We start from the raw sequence: 18,458 nt of genomic DNA, 5'->3' as shown, positions 1-18,458 counted from the left end.
AAACTCTTGTGAAATGCAGGTCTAGGGTTTCAAAACGTCATCATTGTTCATTTTTGTTTTCCTTTCCATCCAGAAATGGGACCACCTTCATCTGCTTGCCCATTATTGGGTGTTTTATAATTTCCTAGTCCACCCTTTTCCTGAGGATTATGTCTTTAAGACAATGGCTTTTTGTCGTGTACTCAAGTGCAGCTTCCACCTTGAGTTGCTCCAAACCCTTGACCTCCTGCCCTTATACTTCCACTTCTCAGGTTACAGAGACTAAGGACATCTTGCCCACACCTAGGATAACCAACTATACTGGTTTGCCTGGGACCTGATTTCTTGGAATTTGGGGAGGGGGAGGGGTTCAGTCTTAAAATCAGTTAAGTCCGAGGCAAACTAGTTGACCTGTCACCCCCAGCGTGTATACCCATAGCCAGAGATGAATCGTTCAGCAAGACCTTGCTCTGGTTTTGTTTACTTTTTTTTTCGGGATTTGGGGATTTCTCTTCATTTCCTATAAGTTTAGTCAAATATTTAAAATAAGGTTAGTCACTATTTTATCTGTATGCGAGGTGTTGGTAGTGAGAGAGTTTTCAGGTTACAGAAGTCCACCATTTTGCCAGAATCCAAAAGTGCGATTTTAATGCTTTCATCAGCACAAGAAGTTTGAGAATAAAAGTCATAGCTAGTTATCCCTGCGGGTACACGGTACTGGAGTGATTCTCGGAGTTGAGTGATTTGCTCCTCCACCGCCTACGCCTTGCTCACCTTGCTCTAGGCCTTGTTTCTCTGACCTTGAGATTTTTCTAGAATTCTCCAGGCAGGCTTAGCTGCTTCCTGTAAGGCCTACCAAGCAAACTTTCTCACCTTCCAATTCAAACTCCCGGGAGGGAGAAATTTGTCTGTTTCTTCATTCCTGCATCCGCACTACCTGGCACTGAATGAATCTTTCTTGAAATAATGCCCTGAACATCAAGCAGGCCTGCCTTGTCTGCTCCTTCCAGTCCAGGCCCATCCACCCCACCGCAAACGTGACAGAAAGGCCCCAAGCCTCTGTATTCTCTATGCCGCCTGCCCTATTCTACACACACCTGCTATTCTGTACTGCTACAGGCATTTCACCCGATTCAGGGGAAGGTGACACGGATGATGACCGTGATCCGGCTAACCCTGTGCATTCAGCATGCCAGTTTGAAGATAGAACCTAGGCACATTAAATTTTTTCCTTAATTTTAATGCATGTATTTTTCTTGAATTTTAATGCATGTTTAAGGGTGCATACTTATTTCAAGTGTTTTCCAAAGGCACTTTCGGGGTCCTGTGCGTGTCTGTCAGCCTGTCAGTCGGCCTCAGGGCGTCGTTGCCCCAGGGGCATGCCGCCGGCCCACGCGCAGCCCCTGAGTACCCCCTGCGTGCCCTCAGCCCTGGCGTAGACGTCCGGCCAGCACACACCCGCCCCGCAGGGGGAGGGGGCGCGGCCACCCATTCGCTGCGGCTGCTGTGTCGAGTACCCCCCAGCGCAGCGCCACCTCCGGGAGCCCGTCGCCCGCCTCAGTGTGCCCGCGCCCCTCGGCCTCGCCATCTCGCTCTCGGGGCTCCTCAGCTCACCGGCACCTTCGGGCCTCCTCTCACCCGCTCTGCTCCTTGATCGCTTGCCTTTCCTCCCCAGGCGGCGGGTACAACCAGACCTAACCAACAGCAGCCCCAAGGGTGCTGCCAGAAGCGCAGCCTCTGCTCCGCCAGGCCCGACGGCCAGAACTGCTCGCAGCCGCCATCATGGTGAGTTGAGAAGGCGGCCTGAGGGGTGCAAGCCCGGCGGGGACCTCCAGGATGGCCGAAGCTCGGTTTTGGGGGTGCGGGAGGAAGCCATCAGCGGGGTCACCTGGCTTTCGGCCCTGGGTTCCGGCCGGGTGCTCCACTGCCAGAGCCTCACAGGGGCCAGGGGCAGGTCCACAAGGCCCGACAGCCGGCCTGGAGGGCCAGGGTGTGGGGGAGGCGCGGCCCCGGGGACCCTTCCCGCAGGCGGCGATGTGCACGGCCACGGCCTTCGCGCCCCCCAGGGGCCGCGGTTCGGCCTCGGCTCTGGAGGGGCGTTTGGTGACCGGGCGCCGTCGGGCCTGAGGGGCCTGAGGGCCAGGGCGCGCCGCCCCCCTCCCGCCCCTCCCTTCGCGCCTCCTTTCCCGCGCTCACCTGTAGGAGCGCGGCGGGCCTCCGCGAGAAGGCGGCGGCCCCCGGCGGGCGAACGCCCCCTGGCGCCATGTGCGGGGCCCCGGGCTGCTGACGGGAGGGCGTGCCGCCGGCCGGGACCGGGCTGAGGCGCCGGGGCGTTCGGAGCGCGTCCGCGAGCGGCGGGGCGGGCCGCCGCGAACCGAGGCGGCCTGAGGGCGCGGCGGCGGGAAGCCGGGAGGCCGAGACGAAGCGTGGCGGCGGGGCGGCCCCCTCGTGGGGCGACCGCAGGCGTAGGTCTCACCGGCGCCATCGTTTCTGCGCGAGGTGGGGGCGCGCAGGCCTGAGACGGTGGACGTTTTTCCTGTGGGAGCGCTTTTTTCACTCTAGATAAACGGGGGACTTGAAGCAAACATGTACGCACGCTACTACGTGCTCTTTTGGTGTCTGTTTATGTGACCTTTGGTAATCGCGCAGTTGATTCAAGATACAACCCTGAACACTTTAGTCACAATTATATACTGTGATTGCTGATAGTATAATAATTATTCTCTCTAGTTTTAGAAGGGAGCAAATTTACGCGCAACTTAGTACCTACCAATATTAAAACAAAAATTAATAATTTGTAGTGATTCGTGTCTTATCTGTATTAAAAAGTATCTAATGATCAATATAGTTGCTATAAATTATTTACAATCTTTTTCTCCCCTATTTTGGAGGCAAGGGGAGGAAGTGCATATAGCTTGTTTTTTTCTTCTGATTCTGAACTAGCATATTAACTCATTTGAAAGTTAAGTAAGAAAAGGTCCACCTTAGTGCTAACGCCTATAACCAGTGTTCAAATTTTGATACATATATTCCCTTCCAGATTGTTTTTATGCGTGTATTGTGTATAGATAAATTTTATTTTACAGAAGTGGTGCCATGCTGTGTAATACTGTTTTTTTACAACCGGCCTCTTTCACTTAATATAGTGGATATCATTCCAAAGATAAATATATGATATTAGAGTATAAGATTGTTCCATTACTTATTTTACTAAACTTCCTTATAATGAGTGATGTCTCTATATTAAATAAATTCTATAGTGAGTGTCTTTTTGCAGATATTTCGGCATGCTTATTCGATTAATTCCATGAAATAAACTGCCAGGAGTAGAATCACTGGGTGAAAAGCTTTGTCCATTTTATAATAATTTTAAATTATGATACATCTTTCCAACTCACTCTTGATAAAGCTTGTACCAGTATATATTCCATTACCACTGACGATGTGTATGTAATCTTTTTTTCCACACTCTTTCCAATGAGAATTTACTATGCCTTTTAAAGTTACTAATCTAATAGCTGGAAAATATTTTGCTCTGTTGATGTGTTTTTTTAAATCATTAGTGAAGTTGAAGTTTGTTGTTAGCATTTTTAATTTCCTTTTTATGATGAATTCTTAATCCACCTGTTGCATATTTATCTAAATGACTTATAAAAACTTTATATTAATGTTAACGCTTTGCCATATATAAAGGAAAAAATTCATAGTGGTTATAAGGAACTGCCCTTATTCCTAATTTCAATGGAAATGACTATAATGTTTCTCTTTAAACCTGATGATAGTTTAGAATTAGGTCAGTATAAAATAAGATCCTTCTAGTTCTATTTAAAACGATAGAATAAATTTTGTGAGTATAGATATGGGGTGGGGGGTGGGGGGTGCACCAAGACAGAAAAACATTTTTAATTAAAAATTTTTTAATTTAAAAGTTAAAAAATGAATGGTGTATTTTATGTCAACTACTTTTTCAGTGGTGAATTACAATAACATTTCCTAAGAGTGAACCATCCTTGCAATTCCAATGTAAACTATACTTTACTGTATGTTTTGTACATACTGATGGAATTTTGCATCTCTGCCAGGGGGCAGGAGTAGACCATCTTAATCAGGTTTTACTACTTATGTGGTGACAGTTTTGTAAAATACATTGAGAATTATTTTTTTCTCTTTGAAAACATTGTAAGAAAAGCATTTGAATTTTATTTCTCCTTTATTTCCTCTTCTACCTACTGTTGTTTCTGTCTTGGTGCACCCCACTCTCCACCCAATATCTACACACAAAAAAATTATCTGTTTCTTTACAGTTTGAAAAACTTCCAGTGGAATTGAGCCACAGTGGAGCTGAGCCAGAAATTCAGTGTTCTTTCTTAAGATTTTTTTAAAATTTACATTTCTTTTTTAATTGAAATTGCTTTAAGGTGGCATTTATCCATAAAGCTTATTACCATGGAGTTTATCCATAGCATTCTCTAATAGTCTGTGGTCGTATAATTTTTTCATGGCTAATGTATATTTTTGCCTCCTGGCTCTTTTTTTCATCTTTGCCTGTATTGTTTTTTTAATTGTTTGGATTTTTTCTCCCAGGAGTCTATTCTTGGTTTTACCTAAAAGTTTTTATTCTGATTTTCATTTCCTAGTTCTTTAATTCAGCTTTTCTCGTCATTAGTGCCTTCCTTTGGTGAATATAAGTGATAACTACAAATTATAGACCTCTTTGCTGCTCCTTATACATAGGTATTTGTTTGCAAGTAGACATAGTAGTTGAATGAAGTCACATGGAAGAGCTGAAAACCCGTGAGATTGAGTAACAGTTTTTTTCAGCTTTTAGTTATCTTTGTTATTTGGTTATCCAGATATAATGGAATATATATTACTGCAAATAATGTGCTTAGTGGCCTACAAGTTCACCTCTCCCTAATATCCCAGCAGTACCCATTTCAAAACCCACCAACTTATTTGAAGATACTATTAAGAAAAGTATTTCCTTCTTACATTTAATTTACTTGCAGTTTTATTGTCTTTTATACCTTTGATAGTTAAGATTAATTCTTAATCACTAACATTTTGCTTTAGCCTAAGCATTCATTTGTAGAGGATTTTTGGCAATAATTTAAAAGTAACCTAAAGTTGTCTATTGGTTGTGGATTTTTTAATATATTAATTGAAGATAATACACACAGAGAAGGAATTTAGTGTCTGCTGCTCAGGCATCTTAAAATGGAGTACTTTGCTTTGTTAACTTTGAGTGCTACCTGCTGGCTGAGGACAGGGACATGATGATGCCTTCTTGAGGCTATTAGGACACTGGTAAAATGGTTTGGCAAATTATATACTTATATCCCAATTAAACAGGCAGCCATCCAATTTGTGCAACCAAACCAAACCAAACCAAACTTCCTATAATATAAAATGGCTTTTTTTCTGTTTCCGAAATTGCTCTTTAGTTGTCTCAAGTATCCATTTCACTTTTTTAGGTACCATATGGACTGTGGACTTCCCTGTGTAATTCTGGTGATGCTATCACAGGGTTTCTCAACCATGACCCTTTTTCAGATTTTTTTTTTTTTGTATACCTGGCCTCTACGCATTAGATAGTAGGAACACTCCTCAGTTGTGACAACCAAAAATGCCCCTGGGCCACAACATCTCCCCTGTTTGAGAATCAATATATTATCATAAATCCTTATAATCTGGTAGTTTCTGACCTGATGTTAACAGGCATAAATTAAAATACATCCATCTACTGTGGCCACAGACAAATAATACTATAAACAGTTTATCAAATAAAAAGGTACACAAAGTTCATCTACAAATTAGGGGAATATTGGAGGGAAAATAAGGGACAAAAATTTCAGAACCACTATACTGTTTTATTTGTGTTTTAGATTTTTGAATGAGATAATTGAAAGGGATTGGTAAATTTATAGCAAATGGAAAACTCTACAAGTTCTTAATAGGCCAAGGTCTATGGCATATATAATATAGTCCCACTTAGAAAAAGAGTTATGAAACATTAAAATCTTTAGAACAATAAAGAAACCTTACAAATAATTTTCTTAACACTCTCCTGCTTCATTATCCCTGTTACATAGTTAAAAGAATGAATCAGGAAGTATTCAAATAAAAACACAGGGCAGCAAGTGTAAGCACAAATAGGAAAAGCCCAAACCACTCAGACTTGGTAATTTGACAATTTTGATTTCATGTCTGATTAGTAAGATGGTTTATAGAATTTAAAAATTTTCTTCTAAAATTTAACAAAATTGGAACTTTACTTTCTCATTATTATTATTACTAATTTCTATAAAAATTGCTTTTCATACTTTTAAAATATAAATATCAGCTTCTTTTGTTATTGTTTTGTTTTCCTCCATATACAGAGGTGTTATAGCTTTATCACTTGCAGCCTTTTGTAACTAACCTCTTACAGTCAATAAGGCATAACATAAATGAATTTCAGATGAGAGGATCACCATAGTTTATTGAAGTTCCAACTCTGGTTGTTAATTAATAAGGTATCTACAAAATAAGTAACTAGTAAAAGCAGGAAAGAAACTTTTTTAACCTATTGAAAATAAATTTAAGTGACAGCACACTAACTTATATTGACGTACCACTTTATACTTTATAAGATGTTATTACCCTTCAATGTAATTTTCCAAGATAAAAAGCTGCCAAATAAGTTGCTTATATATAACCTATTTATGGACATGAACCTAGATCTCCTGACTAAACTAATTTTTTTATCACTATGCTATAGTGCCTTTACAACATACATGTTGTCAGTAAATTCTGCTTCAGGAAAATTTACATTAACCTTAGTGTGGGAAGACTAAAGACGGTTCTGAACAGAATCCAGAAAAATAATGAGTTTCATGTGTGGGCCTCTTTATCTGAAAAGAAAGATTGTATCATTTATATCTATTGGCCTAGTCTGAAAATTAAAGTTATCAGTAGGATTGATTTGGTGTTAATCAAGAAGAAAAATGTTACTTTTAGCAGGAGCTATGATCATATGTGAGCAAATGAGGTTTTCATCATCCATTTCCAAAGTAAAGAGGACATACTAACAGAATATTATGATTATAAAATCCATGTTAATTTTGGTGAATAGAAAATGAGGCAAGATAAATTGGTTTAAAATGTTGATGTTTGTTTTCTTTTTAATGTAGCTTTAAATTTTCTTTTTATCTTTTTAAAAGATTTACCATGTTTTTTTAATAAGGTAACCAGTAAAATAAAAATTTACTTACGGGCATAGAACAGGATGACTTTAATAACTTGATAACCAAATCTGAACTTCCTAGTCATTTTTTAATGACAGTTCCCATTTATTTTCACGGTTAATATAAAGTGAGTATTCTACCATTGCATTTTACAAGAGATGGTGATGGGCAACATTGGGCTTAAGAAAGTACGATACACTTTTGTTAAAATTTCATCACTATTACTCTAATTTAAATCCTGAGTTTGAACTAAGTTCTTTGATTATTAATTTATAATGAAGGCGATTTATATGAAAATGTTATACTTTAAATACAAAATTGATAGCACATCATGTATGGCTTTAGCCTGAATATATAGTGATGATATCTGCTTTCCAAATTGCAGTCTGCTGCAAATTCTGAAACTCCGAACTCAACCATCTCTAAAGAGGCCAGCACCCAGTTCTCATCATCTACAAACAGCCAAGGCTATGTTTTACCAGAAGGCAAAATCATTCCAAACACCGTTTTTGTTGGTGGAATTGATGTTAGGGTATTGTATCCGTATTTCATTTGTTTCAAAAAATACATTGTGAGTAATGGGATTTTGGACCTGTTGGAAACATAGGTTTTTTTGTACTCATGCAAGTTTGGAATTGGTTTTATGTTAACCAATAGGGACTAAAACAGGCTTTGACAAAGAGCTACAGGTATTTAGGGGATACTTGAGGGAGATACTTCCACAACATTGTCTTCTTTATAGCATAGTAAAAGTTTTTGAAAGCTAAGTTTTTACTCTTGAAGTCAAATTCTTCTCTATAGATGGATGAAACCAAAATTAGAAGTTTCTTTGCTAGATATGGTTCAATAAAAGAAGTGAAGATAGTCACGGATCGAACTGGTGTGTCCAAAGGGTAAGTAAAACATGCTGAGTATAAATTATAAAAAGTGTGCTATAGCATCCACAGAGTATCAGAGTAGAGTTCAAAACTGATATTCTTACATTTTTATAAATGAAATATGGTGCTTTGTCAGGTTCCTTTATGTAGAGGATAAAAGTTTGTTGCCAACTCTTCTATTTAATAATGTCCCTGATGTTTGTATTTAAATATTTCCTGTCTTCATTTATTGCACGTAAGTGGGTTAGTCAGTTTTATCAATTGTTTTCATCACACATTTCACAGTATTTTAAATTTTAACCATGTTGATGTAGATAATAAATTCAGGGTCTTAGATATGAATTTTCTGTTAATGAATGAGGTTTCCATGCTACCTTACTTCTGACATAGATCAGGATAAGAAAACAAAAAAAATGTGGTAAGATTTATGCAGGATCCATTATGTACATTTTTAAAAATACTTATCTCAGTATATGCTTTATCCTTTATCATTATTCTGTCAGTTATCTCGTTGACTACTAGAAATTTTAGGTCATACTTACAGCAGTGATTTTATACTTATCTTCCCTTTTAGCTATGGATTTGTTTCATTTTATAATGACGTGGATGTCCAGAAGATAGTAGAAGTAAGTAATCTTACGGGAAAATCTCTTAATCACCTTATGTTTAATTAAGTTTAGGTTAGTTTTGTTTTATATTGTTTCAGTCCTGAATTCTTGTATGAAATATTAGAAATATATGTACTTCATGTTTGAAATCCCAAACTTAATCTTACATAGCTTGTCAGAAACGATTTTTATTTGGGCATATCTGGCTTCATGAACTAGAGACAGGACTGGATGGATAGTATGTAAAAGTTTTTTATCATGTTCATGACACCTCTGAACACTTTGACTAGAGTAGTGAGGGTAGATAAGATAGCTTCATGCAGACAAATTTTGATTTGGTGTGGTCACAGTCTGATCTCTGACTGTGGTGATATTAGAATACTAGGTTACCAAAGTTTTATAAGTAAAGGCGTCAAAACTGATTCTGGTTTTGCTGCTGTTTTTATTTTCAGTCACAGATAAATTTCCATGGTAAAAAGCTGAAACTGGGCCCTGCAATCAAGAAACAAAATTCCTGTGAGTAAAGAAAGGAATTGATGCATAGCTTTTCAGAGAACTGAAAATAGCTTTTGTTTTGTTTTTATTCTTTGAAAAGGTGCTTATCATGTGCATCCACGTCCTTTGGTTTTTAATACACCACCACCACCACCACAGTTTCAGTGTGTCTGGAGCAGTCACAACCCTGAAGGTTACATGCAGCCTCCAACCATGATGCATCCTTTAACTCTGTATGTGCAGGTGAGAATTCTCTAGAGTCCTGGCTTTTTATTATAGTTTTGGAGATCTTATAGATGGGGCCTTTTAAAAGTAAGGCTGTCTTATTTCTGACTTCTGTGGGATTATATCCATGATTTCCATAATAAGTGATATATATATGTCCCTGTTTGAATACTTGGAGTGATGGAAACTTACCTCATTTTTTTAGCAACCTGTCATTCTTAGTGTTACTCCTTATACTAAGCTAAAATCTGCTTCCATATACTTGGTAAACTTTTATCTTAGAACTGACCCCTATGGCCACATAGCATATATTTCTTCTTTTTTGCCTGTTGTGACAACTCCTTAAATATTTGAAGGCAGCTTTCCTTATGTGTGGTTTATTCTTTGTTAAGGTTAGCAGTTCTTCTCATTATTCTTTATATTTGCAATGATTTTTAGATACCTCCTCATACAGAGTGCTGGCATCCAGATGTATTCTGGTTCTAGAATGGATAGGTTCCTTATGACTTAACTGTATTTGTAAGTCCTATGAGTTTCTGGCATATAATTTATCTGGTCCCGGTTACTTTAATATTTCAAGTGGGATTTGGAGTATTTAATATCTCCTACTGACGATAACACTTGGTTCATTTTACTTTCTTCAGTTTAAAAGATGTTTGGGAGAATAGAAAGACAAGATAGGTCTACATTGCCTTTCATTTGTTTACATTTTCCATCAACCAGAAGTATAGGATGGTATATATTTTATTTTTTCTGTTCTAAGCATGGCTAGAAGAAAACTCCTATTTGCTCCTAATACTTACTGTGAGCTATTACCTCTTCTGGCTATACTCATGTATGCTACCATGGTAGATGTTTTGATTAAGTAAATATTTATTGAAAGATACAATACATAGTGCAGTCTCATTTCCAATTTTGGGTTATACCCTACCTTAACATTTAGAAGTAAAATACAGAAGGAGCCATAAAATCTACAGAAGGACTACAGATGGATTACACCTGACCCCAATAATATTGTCAAAAGAATAACAAACTGCCTAAAAGTGTTTATACAAAGAAGTAGCAGGTGTGTCAATGTAACTTTAACATGGAAATCTGTCCTAATAGAGCCTTATCACCAGTGTAAGAAAGAACTTTTAATTGGAGGTAAACAAGATAAACTTAGGTTGGCAAAATCAGTCACTTCCCTCATTTATCTCTTTCTCCTCCCTACCCAAAAGCTAACATTCAAAAGAGAATGCTTTTTTCTTCATGAAGCCAGTCACTCAAATAGAAATCCTGCATGGTATATAGAAAAATAATGAAGATTTATGTTCATATTTTTGTTATATTAGGAATAATATTTCTTCTTCCTAGTCTTTAAAAATTTACCTTGATAATACATTGTTTATGTAAATTTTATTTTCAGGCATATCCTTATGCAAGTTCACCAGTTCAGGTCATCACTGGTTATCAGCTGCCTGTATATAATTATCAGGTAATTTAAGAAGGAACAAAATGATTTACTTTTGAATATTAGTGAAGCCTTTATCTATGTAAATTTCCCCCAGTAGATTGTTATTTAAACTAGATGAGTAGGCTTACATATAAGAAAAAATAAGAATTTGTCTAGAATTATTGGCTGTATATTACTTAAGAATAAGGGAATGATATTTTGACAGGAATATACTTAGCAAGTTTTCTTTTGTACTGTCAAGATTTGGTGTCCTCTCCTATAGTTCCACATGTCTTCCTCCATCCTTGCTGTCAAATAGCTGAAATAATCCAAGCTGAATATGAATTTTGGTGTCCTCTTCTATAGTTCCACATGTCTTCCTCCATCCTTGTTGTCAAATAGCTGAAATAATCCAAGCTGAATATAAATTCGTATCAAATACAACTGGAATTCAATGCTCTATTGAGCATTGAATTCCAGTTGTATTTGATAATGTTTATATTATCTGGCTACTAAGATAGTAGTTCTCTGAATTTATTCCCATGGAGAGGACTATATGTATGACCCAGGACCATATCTATGGTAATAAGTTCAAAGAACTGCTGTCTCTGAGTTTTCCTGAGAGCCAGCTACAGAAAAAAGAGGAAAAGGTGGCGTTTATATATGAAAATAACAATAAAACCCTCAGGTACTGTAAACATAAAGTACATCTTTCTTCCATTCTTTTTCTTTTATTATAACAAGTTCAAGGAGCCAGCATGACAAATAAATACCTCAAAACTGTCTCCTCTCTGTGTGAAAATATATAGAATATATACATAATAGTTACTTCCTTTTTGTTTTCAAGATGCCACCACAGTGGTCTGCTGGGGAACACAATTGTTATGCTATTCCTCCTCTGGTAAGGTGAATTAACCAAACATATACTTCCCTATTCATTGTTTTAATATTTTCTTGTTTGACTTATATACCTTGACCTTTAGTCATGTGTATGCCTAGAAATATTTTTAAATACCCTTTTACATTATGTGTTAGATTTTCTTAATTTCTTGTCAATGCAAGCATATACTCCTGTGGTTGGAACTGTGCTGTTTCTCATTATTTTAGTGTGCGTAAATGATGGCTGCTCTCCATACAGCATTACTCATGTGCTTGTTGATACATTGCATAATCCAAGAAAAGTGGTATTAATACCTATGCTAATTCTAATCTTAGGAATCTAGAATTGGCATTGAATCTGCCTCTTGGTTTCACGCATAAAAAATCTGTTGAAGAGAAATAAGGAAATACTTTGCTACTAATAGCTGTTGCATAAGAACAGGATAAGAACAAAAGAGGGTGCTAACTCTTAAAACACTTGAGCCTTTGTTACCTTCTGTCTTTCATCAAGACTGTATCGTTGAAGGATGTAATATGAGTTAAAATTCTTAGGCACTGGGAAATTCCTATTGCCTTGCTACATGTTGGAGTTTACTTTTCTTTGACTCCTTCTGATTCTAATCATGTTGAAGCTTAGAAGACATTTTAAAATAAAAGATTGCTTTACTGCCTTTCAACTAAGTCCACACTGATACTTTCAATATCAGCTCAACATTTTGAAGAATAGATTCCTTAGAAATGTATCTAATGAATATCTCTTTACTCACACTTTTATTTTAAATGTAGACTTCTCCAGCTGTTAACTACTACCACTGTAATGAAGTTGATCCAGGAGCTGAAATTTTGACAAGTGAATGCTCCATTCGTGAAGCTACTGCATCCTCTGGAAATGGCCCACAAAAGGCAAACATCTAATTTTACTTACTAAAATTTATAGCCTCATATTTTTTTCAAGTTTTAGTAATGGCTCTTTATGAAGCAAGCGTGTTTGCCCAAATTTAAACATGGAAGCCATAAATTACAATGCTTAACATTTGATATTTCAGCAATTTATGTAAAAGTTGACAAAATCTCAGTACCTTGAAACTTTCATTGTATACATATAGTTTCTGATTCAGTAATCTTTCCCTTTTCCATTGTCCTTCCATTCAGTAATCTATCCATTTTCATTTTTTTAACCATATTTTCATAAATACTGCATTAACATGATTTGGTAAGATGCAATAGGTGGGTTTCCTTAGGAATCCTACTCCACAAAAGTATGAATCAATTGTGTTTAACCAATTCAAACATTTACTAGCTAAATTATAATACATAATTATAGTATTCTTATCATAACATTTGGTGGCTGTCAAGAGCGGTGGAGTCCTTAGTAATAACTGAAATACTGAAATAGAGTTGTTTCTCTATTATCTCTAGATCAGATTCCTGTAATAATGCTGTCACTCTTGAATTCTATTTTGAATGAGTGGGAATGTAGAAGTAGTTGATATGATGGTGAAATCACAACATAATGTTGAAGATTCCCATTGCAGTGTGTGAACTTCATCCGTTTGTTTCTCAGGGGGAGAAATGCTGAGAACTCTGAACTATAGGATGTTCAGAACTACGGAACAATTCCCTGATTTGATACATGAATTAAAATTTGAAAAAATATTAAATTAGTGCACAGAGGTTTTATCCTGGATATTTTTTCTTGAAATGCTGAAGTTCATTGTTTCTTACCTAAGAGGAAAAAATTAAAGAATGGAAGGGAATATCTTAGGGTTTTACTAAATTGAGCATTTTCAACCAGTGGTCTATCACTAAGACTAAGATTGCACACTGTTTCTTCAATATCATAGAGAAGTTACATATGAAGTGTATGGTAAGAATTATGAATTACATAAAAATTCTTTAACAAGAAGTGTGTGCATTCAATAATCTATTTTAAAATGTTTAGTAGTAAAAGGAATAATCTTTATATTACTGAAAACTTCTGTTTCAGAAATCTGTGGACCAAAGCGTACAGACGGTGGTATCTTGTATATTTAATCCATAGAACAGACTGAGAAACTCACTTGTTACTCAAGATGACTACTTCAAGGTATGAAAGGAATAGTATACATGATAAAATTCACATTTGTCAGCTATGAATCGTCTTTTTTCCTATAGTATATTTAGTTTGAGTTCATGTAGATCATTTAATTGAACTCTTGGCATTTGACTGTAACCCAGTAAACCATTGTGAGAGAGTTTTACCTGGCAGTGTATTTTATGTTGCTAAAACTTCGATATAGTAGAGTTTGTCCTTGGGAAAGAAACCTTTAGCAGAAGCTGACAATTGGAAAGGTTCCTGAAAGAGGAGAGTTGAAAGAGAATATTGGCTTGACCAAATACAAAAAGAAAATTTTAGATAACCGAAAGCAGAACTTAAGAGTACATGGATATTGGACAAAAGAGAAGAAAAGAAATTGATCACTGAAATGACATACCTGAACAATGCTCGGAGAGAAGAGATCATGTGAAACAGTAAAAGGAGCTGAGTAGAAAGAAATGGAAGTTGATTCAGAGTTGGTAAAGTGGAAGAGAATGTGAGTGTTTGAATTTAAGTCCTGCTGTCTGGTCCTGGTTCTGTCACCTCAGACAAATCACTTAAATCTTACTAGGACTCCAGTTTTTATAAGTCTAAGATGAGGAAACATAGGACTAAAGATTTTTAAGATCCCTTAGTTCTGAGTCTGTAAATATGGAAAGGAACTGACTGGACTCTCCATGGGGAGAAGAGGATTTTTAAAATTTTTTTGTAACAGTTTAATTGATACAAAACTCACATACTATACAGTTTGCCCTTTTAGAATGTACAATTCAGTACTTTTAGTATATTAACACAGAGTTGTACACCATGGGTCACAATCAATTTCATAATATTAAATCACTCCCCAAAGAAAGCCCCCTACCCATTTTCAGTCACTCTACATCTTCCCCACAACTCATCTATCACACCTACTTTATTTAGAGGAATTCCCTATTCTGGTTATTTCCTATAAGTAGAATAATACGAAATGTGACTGGGTTCTTTCACTGGTATAATGTTTTCAAGGTTCATCTATGTTAGAGCATGTTTCACTACTTCATTTCCTTTTCCTTATTGATATACCACATTTTGCTTATCCATTCTTCACTTGATAGACTTTTGGGTTGTTTCTTTCTTGCCTCTGTTGAGTAATGCTGTTAACGTTTTGAGGAACTGACAGAAGTTTTCCAAAATGACAGCACCATTTTCCATTCAGTGGGAAATTTTCAACCATTGCTGGGTGTCTTAAAGGAGAATAGCTTTTTTCCATCAATGAATTTATGTAGGATGAAGTTTACAGCCTTTTTAAAGGGCAGTGTAAGGGTTTTATAAATGCAGAAGGGGAGAGCTGTTAACAGGATCAAGTCCTCAACCATCTTCACAACAGAGAGCATAAACTTACTCATTTAAAGTTGACATTTGTTCTCTGGCTGTTTCATCCTGTATAGACAGTAAAATTTACAATGAAAGAACTGGGGCTATATGACAGCTTACCTTGCCCAGAGTTTTCAAGATTAAATAGATAGTACTTAAATGACACAGTCTTTAAACTTGAGTTTTCACCTGGTATTAAACAAAAGTCTCCCTTTACACCTTCCACAATTTAGTGCTACTCTGGGCTATGAGTCAAAGGTTGGTAGTTTGCAGATGTCTGGCATCTAGACCTATTTTGATAAGCTAAATGTTGTTGTTTTCATTGAAATTGAATGCATTGAGGTAGGATATACATAGTAAATTTTACTCTGTTGTCCTAATTCCTTCAAAATCTTTGATATCATGACCTGACCTCTGAAGGTTTTTGAGTTTGTGACCCAATTTTCAGGGCTTTAACCCAAATAGGATATGACCCTGTTGCAGATGACATAATTTCCTGATATCACCTTCCTTTATATGACAAACTGAACTAAATTACTAGGAAAATGACTAAACACAGACAGCTAAAAATGTAGCTGAGTAAGTAGAGGAGATAGTATTAGGTTACTATTAGTTTAGTGAGCTCTGTTCCTCTTTGTAATGCCTCACCTCCCTCCATCTGCCCATCTGCCAGCAGCGTGAAGTCCAGGCATATCCAGCATAAATATCCAGGGTAAAACTTGTTAATTATGGATGGGACAGTTATGAATAGGTTGTTTATTTTTCTCTTTATTTCCTAAAGAATAATTGATCATCATCACAGGATAAGGATATGCCTTAAAGTGCGCCCAAACTTCTATTTTTTAACCTAAAAACCTGGGATTTCAGTTTGAAGTGGAGTGCTATTCTCAAGCCATGGGGTCTCCCTATGCACTTCTTTTAGTGAAAACAGTACTTTTTAAAATTAAGTTAAGGAATGCTTCCAAAAAAGGATCACTTTTCTCTCATTATTTATAGTTTTTAATACTAAAATAAATGCTTTAAGTACTTTGCAACTCTTAGGTCATAGTGATATTGGGAAATTTTCAATGAAGTATAAAGAACTGTTTCTGTCTTTTCTAGGATAAAAGAGTGCATTACTTTAGAAGAAGTTGGGCAGTGCTTAAAGCTGATCGATTCTGCTAACTTTCAAGTCTCATTGGAAGTTGTTGGTTTTGAATATTAAGAGACTGAAAGTTGTTCACTATTATATAAATTTAATGCTGGATTTGTATAAATTGCACTCAGACTTTGTACATAAGTTATATTAGATGGCCTAGTTTTACTTTACACTGAAACTGTTTTTCATTAGATGTTTATTTAGAAATGTTCTGTGTTGAATATATAGTTGAAAGTAAAAAGTAATAAAGACCGAAAGGAGTAACTTATGATATATTTGTAAGGAATTTTTTAAACAGAAGTCAAAATTTTAAGAGTTTGAAAGTAAATGCTGATTTTCAAAAAATTGTTTTAAAAACCCTACTATTTTGAAAGGTCAGAATTTTGATAGTTTGAACACAGGCATTTCATTTCTCCAACAAGTAAATAGTGAACATTACAATATTTACATGCCTAACAATTGTACTTTACTATTTGTCTAGAAATTTACCACAAAAGCAAGAGTTTTTAAAACTACATTTTTAATCAGTGGAACTCAACATAGTTAACTTCATTGACATCTTCCTTATATAAACCCAGTAAGACAGATGCTAAACAAAACAGTCCAATCAGTGGGTTTTATGTTTATTCAAAATATTTATCTTTTATCTGGAATCCACACACATAGATATGCTATTTGATTGGGATGGCAATTAGGATAACTAAAATTCTCGGCCTAATTTTTTTTTAATACAAGACAAACTAAATTTTACTAGGAACATAAGCTTCCCAGTGAGTTAACATTCTTTTTTTTCTTTTTTCCTTGAAATGCTAAACTCGGTGGCTGTATCTAAAATTGTACTAAATGTTAGTATTAAAGAATGCTGAAATTCTTTTTATGACACTTGATGGTTAATCAGAGTATCTGAAAATTTTTTTATAAAAAGATGAAAATATTAGTTACTTGTTAAAGAGGAAATAGATTTTTATTTTATTAGCCTATCATATTCCCTTTGTTAAAGTAAAATATGTCCAGGAGAGTCAAAGTAATTTTGACATTTCTAAACAAAAGTTGTTTAGTAAGCCTATCCGAAGAATTTACTAGAGTCAGAGTTAAAAACCCATTTCTAGATTAGCTAGTCTCCCTGTTGTTAGACATTGTATCTTCACAAGCAGCCAGAGCACCAGAGCCGTGTTTGCTGTACCCACTGTCTTGCTTTTCCAGCCAGTACCCTGTTCTCGCCGAGGTTCCTAGAACAGGTGATGTGAAGAGGAGAAGTAGCAGTATGAGCAGTCTGAGGACTCAGCCCTGGAAAGGTGGCAGTAGGGTGGGTAATCCTTTCTAAGGGAAACCCTTGTATCACATCATATGACTTGCCGCAGACATGAGTTTAAAGTGGCTGCCTAGCCTTCTTTACATTGGCCCCTTTGCTACCACATGGAGACACCATTTACCTTACTTAGCCTATTGCAGTTACCATAGGCCTTCTCATCAGGGCCTCTTGTTGTCTTAGTCTGAACAGTTTTCATTCTGAATCTGAAGAGGCTTTTAACTTAAGGATCCCCAAGAGGGCTTACTTAGGCCTCAGAATTGAAAGTGCCTTGAAATTTGTCCTTTTAAGAATTCTCTGTTCTTTTTGTGTGTGTGTATCATGCTGTGATTAAATCTCTAGATTACTACAGATGATACCAAAGTCTAAGGAGCCAATACAAATTATCCCAGTATGCCCTTAAGGAAAGTAGGGGAATAAAGTTTGTATCTGTCTGCTGTTTTGTTGGACTGAAGTATTTAAAAGAGTAAGGTAGAAAGACAACACAAAGTCCTGAACTTTTCAAAATGGAAAATTAATTTTATAGTTAGAAGTAAGTTCATATTACCTATTGCTGAAACTGTCTTTGCATAAATGAATAAAAAGAAATAAACTTCTTTTTCCCAAAAGAGTTTTGGACTTACTTATTCACCCCATATTACCTTAAGAAATGGTGAGTTGGGTGGGTAGTATGTGAACAGGGGTTTAGACCCTTCAAATTCAAAAGTGTAAATATTGTTCAGTTTTTTATCCTGGTAGATTTCGTGTATAAATGCAAATTTTGGGATGTTGTATTACTTACGAAGAGAGATTTTCATAAGAAACGTACCATTTTTTTCTTGAGTTGTAAATGATTATCTGTGACTTCCAGTGCTGT

General features: G+C 36.5%; 1 protein-coding gene across 1 annotated transcript; it reads left to right on the top strand.

Annotated features, from left to right (window-relative positions):
* The first annotated feature begins 1,448 nt into the window (after positions 1-1,448).
* Positions 1,449-18,125, top strand: LOC118973380 (deleted in azoospermia-like). The gene is made up of 11 exons (XM_073228254.1): positions 1,449-1,764; positions 7,591-7,737; positions 8,007-8,098; positions 8,658-8,709; positions 9,144-9,207; positions 9,287-9,429; positions 10,820-10,888; positions 11,694-11,747; positions 12,512-12,628; positions 13,713-13,811; positions 16,257-18,125. Exons 1-10 carry the CDS (start codon positions 1,762-1,764, stop codon positions 13,764-13,766), a joined length of 795 nt encoding a protein of 264 aa, XP_073084355.1. The 5' UTR covers positions 1,449-1,761; the 3' UTR covers positions 13,767-13,811; positions 16,257-18,125.
* The last annotated feature ends 333 nt before the right edge of the window (positions 18,126-18,458 follow it).

The sequence above is a fragment of the Manis javanica genome, chromosome Y, assembly GCF_040802235.1.
Source record: "Manis javanica isolate MJ-LG chromosome Y, MJ_LKY, whole genome shotgun sequence".
NCBI lineage: Eukaryota > Metazoa > Chordata > Mammalia > Pholidota > Manidae > Manis > Manis javanica.
The sequence above is the reverse complement of the archived record's forward strand: the minus strand, read 5'-3'. Positions and strand labels throughout refer to the sequence as shown.

Coding starts and splice junctions, on each gene's coding strand:
- LOC118973380 (XM_073228254.1), top strand. Junction 8,099..8,657: donor CGAACTGGTGTGTCCAAAGG/GTAAGTAAAACA, acceptor CTTCCCTTTTAG/CTATGGATTTGTTTCATTTT. Junction 12,629..13,712: donor CTGGAAATGGCCCACAAAAG/GCAAACATCTAA, acceptor CTTCTGTTTCAG/AAATCTGTGGACCAAAGCGT.